The 13,708-nt window shown below is 38.4% G+C and overlaps 1 protein-coding gene across 1 annotated transcript in view; it reads left to right on the top strand.

Moving 5' to 3' along the window:
- LOC307129480 (protein mono-ADP-ribosyltransferase PARP9-like) overlaps nucleotides 1–13,708 on the top strand; it is a 19,815-nt gene extending 6,107 nt beyond the window's left edge. The window contains exons 2-9 of the mRNA XM_079821930.1: nucleotides 7,569–8,465; nucleotides 8,645–8,878; nucleotides 8,977–9,186; nucleotides 9,366–9,438; nucleotides 9,662–10,204; nucleotides 10,296–10,420; nucleotides 12,601–12,757; nucleotides 12,923–13,708. Of these exons, the coding sequence (XP_079678056.1) occupies nucleotides 7,584–8,465; nucleotides 8,645–8,878; nucleotides 8,977–9,186; nucleotides 9,366–9,438; nucleotides 9,662–10,204; nucleotides 10,296–10,420; nucleotides 12,601–12,757; nucleotides 12,923–13,209 (2,511 nt within the window). The 5' untranslated portion in view covers nucleotides 7,569–7,583 and the 3' untranslated portion in view covers nucleotides 13,210–13,708. The remainder of the gene's footprint in view (nucleotides 1–7,568; nucleotides 8,466–8,644; nucleotides 8,879–8,976; nucleotides 9,187–9,365; nucleotides 9,439–9,661; nucleotides 10,205–10,295; nucleotides 10,421–12,600; nucleotides 12,758–12,922) is intronic.

Here is a 13,708-nt window from a genome sequence, read left to right as displayed (position 1 = left end):
CTACATTAGTCCACTAAGACCTTTGTTCATCTTCGGAACACGAATTAAGATGAACAACGGATTTTTTGTTGAAATCTGATGGCTCAGAAAGGCCTCCATACACTAAGCACCATGACGCATGGACGAGAATATGACGTAGAGCCGGCGTTCGGGCATCCAGGAAATGCACACTTTAGCACCATTTGAGCACTAAGCCAAGACCTAAAGCACAATCAATGTAGATTAGATAGCAGCTTAGATACGGCGAGTCTTCCTCTGCTTGTAAACAAAGCTCCTCGCTTTCGGCTCTACGTCATATTCTCGCGTTCACGTCAGAGGCCCAGACGGGACACAAGAACGCTTCATTAAATTATTGTAGAACCACTGCAGTGAGAAGGACTTTTTAACAACGTCTTAAGTACCTTTTATGGGTCTTGAGAGAGGAAATGTCATTGCTGCCAATGGAGGCCTTTCTCAGCCATCGGATTTCAACTAAAATATTTTAATGTGTCTGAAGATGAACCAAGGTCTAACGGGTGTCGAACAACATGAGGGTAAGTAATTAATGACAGAATTTACATTTTTGGGTGAACTAACCATTTAATTGAATGTTGGTGCAACTCACCCTATAGTGTGTTTCATGTTAAAGGGTTAGTTCACCCAAAAATGAAAATTCTGTCATTAATTACTCACCCTCATGTCGTTCGACACCCGTCAGACCTCCGTTCATATTCGGAACACAAATGAAGATATTTTAGTGTAAAGCTGATGCTGAGAAAGGCTTCAGACAGGCCTCCATTGGCATTCAGTACATTTCCTCTCCCAGGACGCATAAAAGGCACTAAAAACGTCGTTACAAAGTCCATCTCACCACAGTGACGACAATAGTTTTTGTGCGCAAAAAAAAATCAAAATAACACCTTTATCCAGCTTGTTCTTCCCTTCCGTGTGTGCCTCCACGACGCATGCGCGAGAATATGACGTGGCGCCAGCGTTCGGGAATCCATGAAATGCACACTTTAGTCCAATTTTGAGAACTACGCCGAGACCTAAAGCACGATCAATGTAGAATCCAAAAGCTTAGACACGCGTGTCTTCCTCTGATTGTAAACAAATCACTTCTGGGTCATGTGTCCGAACGCCGGATCTGCGTCATATTCTCGCGCATGCGTCGTAAAAACGTCCTGCTGTTTTTAGTGACTGAAATAGTGCAGCAGGAGCTGCCCTCCAGGGCTCGCAACAGTCATGTGACTGAAAACTATGACTAGGCATGTGTGTCCACTGGTGTGGAGCAGAGTGAGCGTTTTCATTTTTATGTTCATTTGGAAGCTGAGCTTCTCCCTCACGTGCGAGCGTGAAGCTCAGCTTCTATAGGAATTAAATGAAAAAACTCGCTCTGCTCCACACCAGTGGACACGCACCATAGTATTTGGGGCGCTAAAGACACACCGTACCTTTCAGCTCGGTTTAATATCCTTGTCATCATCATTTCCTTTTTTAGAAATCCACAGATCACAAGACTATGGTGTTCTTACCGTGGAATAAATAATAAATAGGCTAAAACAAACCGGCACACAGTTTGCTAAAGATCAGTTCTGTCAGTAGCCTACTGTAGTTAAAGTCTTTTATTATTAGAATGGCAGCACAACACAGAAAGTATAACACTAGCTTTAGAGAGTTTAAATTACTTTGTGAATAAATGATAAACAAGTGATGGTTGCTGAAAATCGTATTAATGCTTTAAATGCTGTGAAACGAGTAATACAATATTTGCTCCATCTTCATTCAGGTGCTGTACAGCAGTCAAGCCCAGCATCTTCAGAGGCTGATATAAACAAATCATATGAAGAACTATATCTGCTCCCTACAGATATGGGGGAATGGGCAGCGATTGATCTGTGTTCAGATTCAGATTAGGTGTACATTTATCTACATCAAACATCTTTTTCCATGCTATTTTAATTTGCTTTATATTGTTTCTAGATACAAAATCCTGTATTGTATGTACCAAAATGCAATAGTATTTTTTACATATAAGCCTGATGAATAAATTGTTCTTACATTATTACTTTTGTGTCATTATTTTGGTGGTCCGGAAGACATCAATGTGTGGATGTCAAATTGACATCAAGTTTTTGACATCAATTTGATTTGCATTTTTGACCTGTTTTTTGACGTCAATGTTTGATGTCAATTTGACGTCGTTTTGACATCAATTGCCCGCTGGGCTACTTGGGCTACGCCCTAAACATAACTTGCTCTTTTTGTGAAGAAAAAGTATTTACATTTGAGTGTGTAGCAAAAGAGTAGACAGGCTTTGGGACATAACACGTCATACAATTGCGTCTGCAGTCTCGGGTTCATACGGAGAACTCTGCATAACAGTGCATTTAAAAGTTAATGGTCAAACGATAATTTTAGTCCACATTGTTATTGCAGATGAAATATAACACAGAAAACATTAACTAACTGTTTTTATCAGGTTAAACGTATCAGTCAAACCTTTATCTAAACATATCACCGTCGGTCGCGCATATCCGCCATGTTTTGTAGTTTTTTAAAAACACTTTTTACTCGTGTTTGTAGTTCTGAACCGAATCCTCCTCGAAAGCGCCGTTCGCAAAGACCCGCCCCCGACAAGCCGCGCTCTCACACCACACATCACGTTCTCACGCAGTGAAAAACACATCGAGGAGTGTGGAGTGACAACGCACTGACAGACAGGACAGAGCAGGTTACTTTTAATATGAAACAGGGCTGGACTGGGGCTAAAATTCGGCCCTGGCAAACCCGGCCCATGCGTTCCTCGTGAATGTTTTTGCTGGAGTTAGGGCCTTAAATTGGAGTACATAAATAAAACTAGGACAGGAACAAATAATGATGTATATTATCGAATTTACTGCAAATGCAGATAACAAACTTAATATTGCACTTTTGTCACACAGAAATGCGCTCGACAGTAAAGCACTGATTTTGAGCTAGGATGCAGTAAAGCAAATTTACTGCTTTTAAATTCTGTCATCATTTACTCACACTCATGTCATTCCAAACATGTATGACTTTCTCTCTTCCGTGGAACACAAAAGAAGATATTTTGAAGAATGTTGGCAACCAAACCAGGCTATACCATTGAATATTGTTTATAGACAAAAAACAAAACAAAAAAAACACTAAAAATTATTTTCTTTTATGTTACACAGAAAGAAATTCATTCAGGTTTGGAATGACATTAGAGTGAGTAAACGATCACATTTTTGGGCTGAACTACCCCTTTAAAAACAATAATATTTTTCAAGAGATTTTTTTAATGTAGGAACATTTAAAGAGAAAATAGCTTTGTCATGGGATCCAGGCTTTAAAGCTGTTTTGTTGAATTATCCTTTAATTACCCTAATGACAGTTTAACTGCCAGTTTCATTCAACTGTATGAGCATGGTAGTCACAGGTAAAGCCATGCTCCTCAGAGTCATTACCATAGGTATATGGTTTCTAAAATAAATAAATAATAAACTATTGAATTTTTTATTGAACATGTAGAAAATACGAAAACAGCCTCTATAAAAGTGATTTATATTCCGCAATATTTAATGTAAATAATAATAGCAACATTTTTAATAAATACATTTATGCCAAAACACCATATTTCTTCACTGTTAGTAGCAGCAAGGTAAATGGTTGTGCTAGATTGACAAGTTTGTAGGCCCTAGTTGTGTGTATTGCCGTTTTCCAATTTACCTTGTCATGTATTTACATGTTCACGGCTGTGTAAGACCGCATGAATTCGTTCCAAGGATCGGTAGCGAAACGCGGTGAAGGCAGCACGCGTTCAGTGTTTCAGCTGGAAGAATGGATTTGATTATAATATTCTTTATCTGACTCCATTTATCATAGTTGTCGCATTTAGAAGAGAATGCCAATTGGTTGTTTGGTCATCTATATTTGATAGTTAATCATACATTTAATCGTTCCGTTTTAACCCTTTGTTGCAATTATACCGTTCCACATTGGAGATAGTTAATAATTACAGATTAATTCAGAAAGGATCAAAATGTAACAATTTATTAACAATCAAGTAAATGTAAAATGTCAATTACATCATAGACATAAATCTCTTTTAAAAGGAAACACAAATTCTAGTTATGGTTACACTTAAAATAGTTTCAAATAGATGTAAACATAAACCCTTAATTATGCTCAGTAGGCCTCTGCCTAGAATGTTACCTGTGAGATAGAGAGAGAGAGAGAGAGAGAGAGAGAGAGAGAACTAAAGAGTAGCTCTCGCTATAAAGAAAGCCAGAGAATCCAAAGAGAGCGAGCTACAGTTGAAATCCTCTTTTATCCTCTTCCCTGATGTCACCAAATTCAAATCTGACTCTTTTAAAACTGACCAATCAGACCAAACCGTAAGACGTTTGAAAGTAACCAATCATACAAAACTTCCCCCATTGAATCAAAGGTGTAAAAACCTTTTTGCCATCCAGCCATTCTTTTGTTCTTCTAACTCCAACTGGTCCCTCTAATGGCGTTAAGGGGGAGGGTGTTAAGTCAATTTCAAATCTCTTGATCACGACGATGGCTGCTAACAGCAAAGCAGATGATTTTGTTCTATTTCAAATATCTTTGATTATTTTCCACCTTACAGCTGTTTTCAGCTAGATTCACCACTGAACCTGTAATGTTCCCATATCACACGACTGTATAAAGCAAAATTCGGAGTCAAAGTGCCGGTTCATCACTTCATTGAGCAGCAGAAATGCAGCGCACGTTCGTCAGCGGCAGCACTGTGCGCTCAAAAAACATAAAAACAAACAAAAGAAAAACAGGTCCTAATATGGACACAGTCTATGAATATGGAGGAGGGATGGTATCTCTGCCCTGACAGGTCGCTGTAGTGCCTCGGTTAAAGCTGCTTGTGAACCGATCATCTCTTCCTTCTAGTTAATTTAAAGTATCAAATAAACATGAATGAACTTCAGAAGGAATGTTGCTTCAACCGCGGAAGGACGTCAGTACACACTGTTTTTCAAGTTCAAGTCCACCAACGTTAATCTCTGAACTCTCTTGACTGCTTTGTCGGACAAAAATGGCGGATTCGGGGAATGGATGGCAGATTATGATTGGTCAGATTGCCTGTCAATCAAAATCCAGGCAAATATTGTGCTGTGTTCCAGGCAACCCGTAACCGGTGTTTTTCCAACCTTCTACCTGTAAAAGTGCACTGGAATTGCAGTCAAACCCGTGACTTCCCACCCGTGAACTCGTACTAGATCGATATACTCCCAGTTACGAGCTCTGATGGACATAGCCCGCGAAACAACAATGGCAGCCCCTATGGTGCGGTGTTTATGAAACCGTTTTTTCTCCTCTGTTTCCCTCAAATAAGCAAGGAGTAAGCACCTTTGGCGATAGAAATGATTGTAAATGATCATAAGCCCTGTACGGTCCGCCATGCTTTATCTAGCTACCACAATTCGAAAATCTACTGGAAATAGTAGACCATTTTGACACTCTTTTCAACATATGCTTTGGAACACACTTATTCTAATGTCACTTATTAGGATGGGTATGGACATTGTGACACAGGGATAGTGTAAAAATATGGATAGTGCAGTTTAAAGGGATAGGTCCCTCTAAAATAAAAAAGGAGTGTTATGGTCCCTGGTCTAGGTCAGGGTGTAACATAAATGACGAAACAATACTTCTTGATCATCAGTTACTCAGTTACTTCTGTGAAACAGAATGTTAGCCACCATTTACTTTCATTGTATTTTTCCATAGGCCTACAATGAAAGTAAATGGCAACTAGCTATTTAACATCTCCTTTTCAGTTTGCATGTTTTGTTATTTAAAGAGAGTGTTAGTAATAGGCGCCTATAAGGTGTACACCTTGCTTATTACACACAGAGGTATGCACATCAGCACACAAACATTTTTAAATATTAAAAATAAAATAATTCCACAACTTGGAGAAGCGTTCAGTCTTTCCCCGCGCACTTGTAAAAAGTGAATCGACCATGGTGCAAGCGCAACTGGCTTTTAAAGGGAATGGGAGATGACACTCTGATTGGTTTATTGCACGTTACAGCCAAAACACACCCATTACTCAGTACTCATACTCAAGAGAATGCACGGGGCATGCTGTCCATTTTTCCCATTGTTAAACTAGCAAAAGTGCCCTAAGTGCACTTGCGCCATGCGATTTAGACCATGCGCTTAGATTAAAATAAAATAGGGCCCTAGAACTCTTAGAAAACATAGTGCATGGAACTATTTAGATTACCAAAATGATTAAAAGCCATGTGGAAATCAAACTGAATTTCAAGAATTTAATTTAGGTTTTTGAATGTTTAAGTCATATAATCTTAAATAACATTAAACTTTATTTTTTTATTTTTACTTTTATTTTATTTATTTTTTACTTTGTTTTTCTTTCTTTAATTTTTTTTCGAATCTTGTATAACTTATGAACAAGTTGAATATTGCTTAACTGATTTTGAAGAGTTAAAGCAATGTTAAAACATATGTTGTCATAACTTATCATATAATATTTTACAGTGTAGTAGAACAGTACACAATATTCAGTAGGACTTATTCAGAACTAAATACAATTTTAACATTCAATATCACTTTATCTAGTAGCATGTAATAGCACGGTTAACATAAACATTTACATAAAATCGCATGTGTGTCATATATTAGATTAAGTCTTGAAGTGACAGCAGCCTAATATACCTGCTGCTCTCTGTGTCCTTAATATTAATCAAACAACTGAAACAGAAAAAAACTGCTCTTGCCTGAACAACTTTTGTAGCTTTAATACAAATGTATGTATTTAATTTATAAGTCTTTGCACTGTTTTATTTTTACATTTGATTATTCCATTTATTTGAATGCGTAGCTTATAAAAATAAAGCACAGTTTATTTAATTTGAATCATGTTGTATTTGTTCTATTATTTGTAATTTTATCTTTGTTCTTTTTTAATAACAAAGATAAAATAACGTAGTAATAGAAGTAAATAGAAAAAAATATTTTATCAAGTTCATGATTCATGATCCTAGAAAATCGTGATGTGATATTTTTGCCTTATCGCCCACCCCTAGTAGCATCTTAATAGATTCCTAAAAGATGCTAAAGCCCCTTCCCAGATGACACTTCATATGCACTAACGGTCTTGCGGATTTACAATGCCTGCACGTGACCGTTAAGTCCACAAGATTGTAGGGTGTCCATTTGGCATTTTAGGTCTCAGAAGGATGTTCGCGAGTGCCCCCTTTGTGGTCGATATGCGCCCTCGATGCACACTTCTGCCGAGCCCGCTAGTGCGGGTTCCGCAGCGAACTTCTTCACGACAGTCAAAGCGGCGTTACATCATGAAAGTGCTGCCTCGTAGGAAGGCTGCAAGGTTTTAGGGGGCCATTTGGGACAGGGCCTCTGTAGTATCCTTTAGCATTGGTTTCAAATAATGAAAGAAATTCTTAGAAATATTTTACACTTTCCAATAGGGTATTTTAACTAGCAAATCTGTGGTCAGATATTTTTGTATAATTGTCGATACTTCACCCCCACTCCCACCTCTCAACCCATAGAGGAAGCTACAAGCCATGAGTGACATACAACGGACTCCACTGGTTCCAGAGCACACTGCCATTCTGAGAAGGTGTCAAAGTGCTTTTTGCCATGCTGTTAAAGCAAAATTTAATTGCACGGCTATTCTCCAAAATATGGAAAGGGCTGGCTCCTTTTGTAGTAACAGTGGTGTCTTACAAGCTGAGAAGAGGTACTCCACAAAGCTGTCCAGCAGAGTGGAAATATCAGTCTGGAAAGATGATCTTACACGCCATAAAGTGGATGCTGTGGTCAATGCAGCCAATGAGAAGCTACAGCATGGAGGAGGTCTTGCACAAGCCCTGAGTCATGCTGGGGGACCAATGATCCAGAAATGGAGTGATGATATTATACAGCAAGTGCAAAGAGTGAAAACTGGTTATGCTGTGCTCACTCTTGCTGGAAATCTCCCATGTACATATATCATACATGCTGTTGGCCCCTCCGTGTCTCCAAATCCATCCCAGAAGGAGCTTGATCAAGCTACACCCTACTTATTTAATGCTATCATTGGAATTCTACAAATAGCTGTACGTGAAAACATTTCCTCTGTTGCAATTCCTGCTCTGAGTTCTGGCCTTTTCCATTTTCCAAGAAATCTCTGTGCAGACATTATTGTAAAGGCTATAAAGCAGTTCCAAGAATATGATGGGTTTCAAGGCAAGAACTTAGAAATCCGTCTTGTTAATAATGATGAACCCTCTGTCCAAGAAATGATGAGAGCCACTAGAGCGACTTTTGATCCGGCCAGCATCTCTGGCTCATACAGTGGAGCTGTGCAAGGCAGAAACCAGAGCATGACTTCCTCTTCAAGCAATAGTTTGCAGTTTGGCAATGTAACACTGCACCTTAAAAAGGGCCATATTGAGGAGGAAAAGGTAAGACTATAATGTCAAGGACTAGCTAGCAACTCAAGATTTTCAGACGTTTAAAGAAAAGTTTGTTTATATAATAAAATGAAATTGTTCAACAAATAAAAATGTGTTATGTGGAGAAAAAAAAAAATATTTCACATAGATATTCTTTCTTTTATGTTGTTCTTTGTTTCAAACTCCAGGTTGATGTAATTGTGAACACAATTGCAAAGGACTGTGATTTGTCTAATGGAGAGGTTTCAAAAGCTATTTTAAAAAAGGCTGGCAGAAAGATTCAAGACGAGATTTACAGACACAAATACTCTGGCAAAGGTTTCAGAGATGCTCTTCTTTATGAGACAAAAGGATATGACCTTAAATGTAAAGCAGTTTTTCATACTGTATGCGCCTTTAGGTCTGAGCCGAATTCAGCTAAGGTAGATTACATTTTTCAGCACACTTTATTCAGCTTTTTTTTTATTTTTTAATGCGTTATTGTCACTGACCACTGTGTTTCTTTTGTTGTTATCTGTAGATTCTTTCCAAAGTTGTCTCAGAATGTTTGACAAACGCTGCTTCGAGACACGCGTCCATCTCCTTCCCAGCTATTGGTACTGGTAATCTGGGTTTTGACAAAAATCAGGTGGCTCAAATCATGATGGGCACTGTGGCTGAATTTGCCAAACTGGGCAGGAAACTGGACGTATACTTTGTTGTCTTCCCAAAAGATGATGAAATGATGATGGTGATATATGCTAATTGCATCTAAATTGTCACATTAAATTTTTGTGTCCCCACTGCAAAAAGTGACAGCATTTAAAACGTTATGATGTGCAGCACAGATGTTAAAAATAATCAAGGAAAAATGCAATTCAGCAATAGAATAATCTTTTTTTCACACATTTGATTTCACTGCATGTTCAGGCTTTCGAAAAGGAGATGAAGAGGAGGAAAGAAGAAACAAAGTCCCCATTCTCACCCAGTGACATGACAAGAAGTAAGCAAAAAAATATTTATTTAAAAAATTCACAGCGTCACAAATTTGCCCAGATTAAGAATAATCATCTTCATTGTTCACCATTATTTTGTGACAAATTACTCAGATCTAAGTTACTCAGATATTATTGAGCCTTTATTTGGTAAAGTTACTATGGGACTTCAACAATACTCATAAAAAATACTGAGATAAATGTTCTTATATCACTCTCAAATGATTTCAGGCTTTGCTTCTGCAGCCAAAGAAACCACAGCAAATGAAACACCCACTGTTGAGTTCTACAGTGTCTCCAAAGAAGCTCAGAGAGAAGCAAAAGCATGGACATTTAATATGCTTAATAAATCAAATAACATGACAATAAGGAATAACCTTGTCCTATATCTTGACCAAAAAGACCATGAAAACCTGCTTTCTCTCCAAGCCAAGTTTAATGTTTGCATCAATGAGTTTTTCAGGAGTGGTAATGGTGGCATAACCATCACTGGAAGTCCTTCAGATGTCAGCTGTGCAGCAATTGAGGTGGAGTCCATGCTTTGTAAGGCCCAGGAGGACTTTGCCCAATCTGAAGAACATGAAGTTCTGTATTCTGTGGTTCGCTGGAGCTGTAAAGATGAACCTTTGATACAAACACCTGAAACCAGTGCAGCTTTAGAGAAAGCTTATCTAGCAGGGAATGATGAAATGACATTCAGGAACCTCAAATTCAGCTTTAAGTCCATGGTTTTGTTAGACAACAGCGGAAGACCGAACATAATAAAGAGGACATGTATGTTTTTATTACTTTAAATGTAAATATATTGCAGATACAGATTTTGTCTCTGATGACTGAATACAGTTTTTACTCCTTTACACCACAGGCCTGTTGGATCTTTTAAAGCCTCTTAACAATTCATTTTATGCAAGAACTCCTGTGAGCAGTGAGGAATATGGTGACCAAGAAGGAAGGAGAACCTCAAAGGCTTCTGGGCTCCGTATCGTCAAGGTGAGTGAGTTTCCAAACTACATTAAACATTACATTGTATTTTCAGAGAGAGCATCACAGTATCTTCATGTTGATATTGAGCCTTTTTTTTAACCTGTTATGTGATTCGAGCCATACATGTCATATTTGCTAATAAACAAAGCTTATCTTAATCTAGTCCACGTAATTACAATTTAGTTTCCTACATTTCAGGAAGTCTAGTCTTTGGCTTGCACACTAGGGGACTGTATTATAAAAAAATATATTTTGTATTCTGTACTATGCATTATGTCTTTTGTTTAAGTATAATTGCATGCCCATTTAACTTAAATCTTAACTTTCAAACTTTACAGACTTCATATCAAAGCAAAATGTATTAAAGGGGTGGTAAACCACGATTTCACTATTCTAACTTTAGCTAACGTGTAATGTTGCTGCTTGAGCATAAACAACATCCTCTAAAGTTACAACGTTCAAAGTTTAAAGCAAAGGGAGATATTTGCTTTTAAAGAAATCAGTTTCTAAGAACTACAGCAGACGGCCAGCAGGCGACTACACACATTCCTCCAGGGTTGGTGACATCACCAGGCTCAATATTTACATAAACCCCTCCTCCGAGAATATTAAATAAGGGGGGGAGGGGGGGGCATTTTGTATCGCGGCGCTGTTGTGGTATAGTTAGGCTGGAGTGTTGTTGCCGCGATGCCAAGGAAACGCTGTTATTTTCATCCGGATTGCAGGTCTGGGGTACTTGCTCTGTTCAGCCTTCCTTGGGACGGGGGTGCGTTGCAGAGTGTTTAACATACAGCATGTTATATGCACGTGTGTTTGAGTCAGCGGGGAATCAGGCGCGCGCAGGGCTCCCTGCAGCACATCTAACAGAGGAAAACATCCACCGTCTTCGCGATTTCAATGACATATTTGCACAACGTCAGCTGCGTGAAAAAAACACTGCCGGTGCGTGGATGCACGACGCGCGCGCTGCACATTTCACGGAGGACAACACAAACTTCCACAAACTTCGCGAGTTCAATACAGGATATGCACAACGGCTTGTCCTGAAAGCTGGATTTACAAACAGAAGCTGTTTACGGGCCACAACCTGTAAGTCTGATTTATTTTTCATCGATGTGTTTTCCTGTAATAGGTTGTACATTGTAGCAAGGAAGTAAACAGATGACAGCGCTGTTCTGCAAACCAGTCTGTTAAATGCTTATTCATACTTAACGTTATCCGACGAACACCTAACGTTACAAACACTAACGTTAAAATCTCAACAGCGAACCTGACATTAGTGTAAATGATTCTTTGATTAGAGCTTTTATGTATTGTTTATCTACAGGCATGCTAAACATGGTTCTGTGTGTGATTTGGCTAACTTACTAGTTAAAGCCAGTGCTTAGTGTTTGTTTTGGGTTAGTTCTTGCGACAGATATTTGGCTATAATCGTTCTAAAAATACAAAAGTTAAAGTGCCATTCAGTAGCGATCATTATAGATCCGCAGTCTTTACTCTTGAGGACTGAACAGGTTCTGCTCGATCATCTTCACTCAAATGTTCTGGGTCTGATTCGGGCTCATATGGTTTTATTGACGCCGTTGTTTCTAATACTGACCAAAGCACAGCCTCCGGTAAGGGGCGTGACGTTTCCGACAAACGTGCACTATGCGGTTAGCGAATCACAACACACTGGGCCAGCTAACCAATCAGAGCCCACTGTGTATTTTTGAGGGACTGGCTTCATACAACCCGGAAAGCATCAGACCGTTTTACAAGGAGGGACAGAGCAGTGTAGAATAAAGGTCAAATATATGAAAAATAAGGCAATTTTTTTTTAAACGAAGCATGAACACATGTTACAGTGCACCCCACAAACACAGTCAAGCCTTCAAAAGAATGTGTTTTACCACCCCTTTAATAACTCCAACTCGCAACTACTATAAATATATCCATTCCAGCACATACATGCCCATACATACAGTACAATCACATAAATCAGAAAAACATACTATATAGCAAATCTCAGATGTGGACACTTATGCATTAAGGTATCATAAACAGCAACATAATGGATTTCTTTAAAGCTGATGCTTTGAATCAATGTGTGTGAGAACTGTACAAATAAAAATGGACATGACTTGATCTTTAGCACAGTGTTGTGGTAATAATCTAATGGCATGTGGTTGCACTGGTTGTTGCAGGTGGAGAAGCTAGAGAACATTGCGCTGACGCAACTGTTCAACAAAAATGGACAGAGAATTAAAGACAAACCGAAGCGCCTCTACCAGCGTGTGTCAGCTCAGTTCTGTGATCTCATCTGTAGAGTAGGCTTTCAGAAAGAGTTTGCCCCTCCAGCAGGTAACACAAATGTGAAGACATTCAGAATAATTAAGTTTTTGTGTTCTCCTTTGAAGGCATATCTTGTAAAAGTGAATTTAGTGTTTTTAAAGTACAGATGATATGTTGTGATGTTTGGTATCAGGTTACAATATCTTCATTTAAGAGGTTTTCCTTCATTTCTAGAGCAAAAGTATGGCAGTGGAATATACTTCAGCAGAACAGTGGATGGAGCCCTGAAACTGTGGAAGGAGCAGGAACATGAGCAGTACATCTACATCATTCAGGCCCAGGTCCTCACTGGGAGATCCACGATTGGTTCTCCAGATTTCATTTTGCCCCCGGCCATAAAGCAAGATCCTTTGGATCGTTATGATAGTGTGTCTGACCAGGGACAGACACATGTCATCTTCAGCGGTCAACAAGCTCTGCCTGAATACCTGATCATATACGACAAATCAACCCCTGTGTAGCTGCTCACAGCAAAATGCAAAGCACATAAAAAATAATTAGGGGCTTGAAATTTAGATTTTCATACAATCATTTAAACAAGGCAACAAATACTGAACTATACAAATAAAGAATAAAAGTGTCTGTAATCATTAGTCTAAATCACATATTACTGAATGATTGATGGGGATAAAAGACAGTTAAAATGATTTAGTTTTTTCATGTGCTAAACTTGAAGATAACCAGCTTTGACTAGAACTGCTCTTTCTTCCTTTCAGATAGTTTCTCACAGGTCTTGCTTTGAGTACTGTACCGTTGCTACTCTTAACACATTTACATGCAATTATTTAGTTTAATATGATGATATATTGATGTTAGGTGAAACCTGTCTTTTTTTGTGAAGTTCATCTTTATCAACTTATCACAATAGAATGCAAATGAGGATGAATTATTTGTTGGGTTTATGGTTTCAAACTATTTGTTTAAATTAATTAATTAATTAATAAAAATGTTTCAATCAAA

Source organism: Gobio gobio (assembly GCF_949357685.1).
Source record: "Gobio gobio genome assembly, chromosome: 7".
In the NCBI taxonomy this organism is placed as follows: domain Eukaryota; kingdom Metazoa; phylum Chordata; class Actinopteri; order Cypriniformes; family Gobionidae; genus Gobio; species Gobio gobio.
Note: the sequence above shows the minus strand (reverse complement) of the source record. Positions and strands in the feature narration are given on the sequence as shown.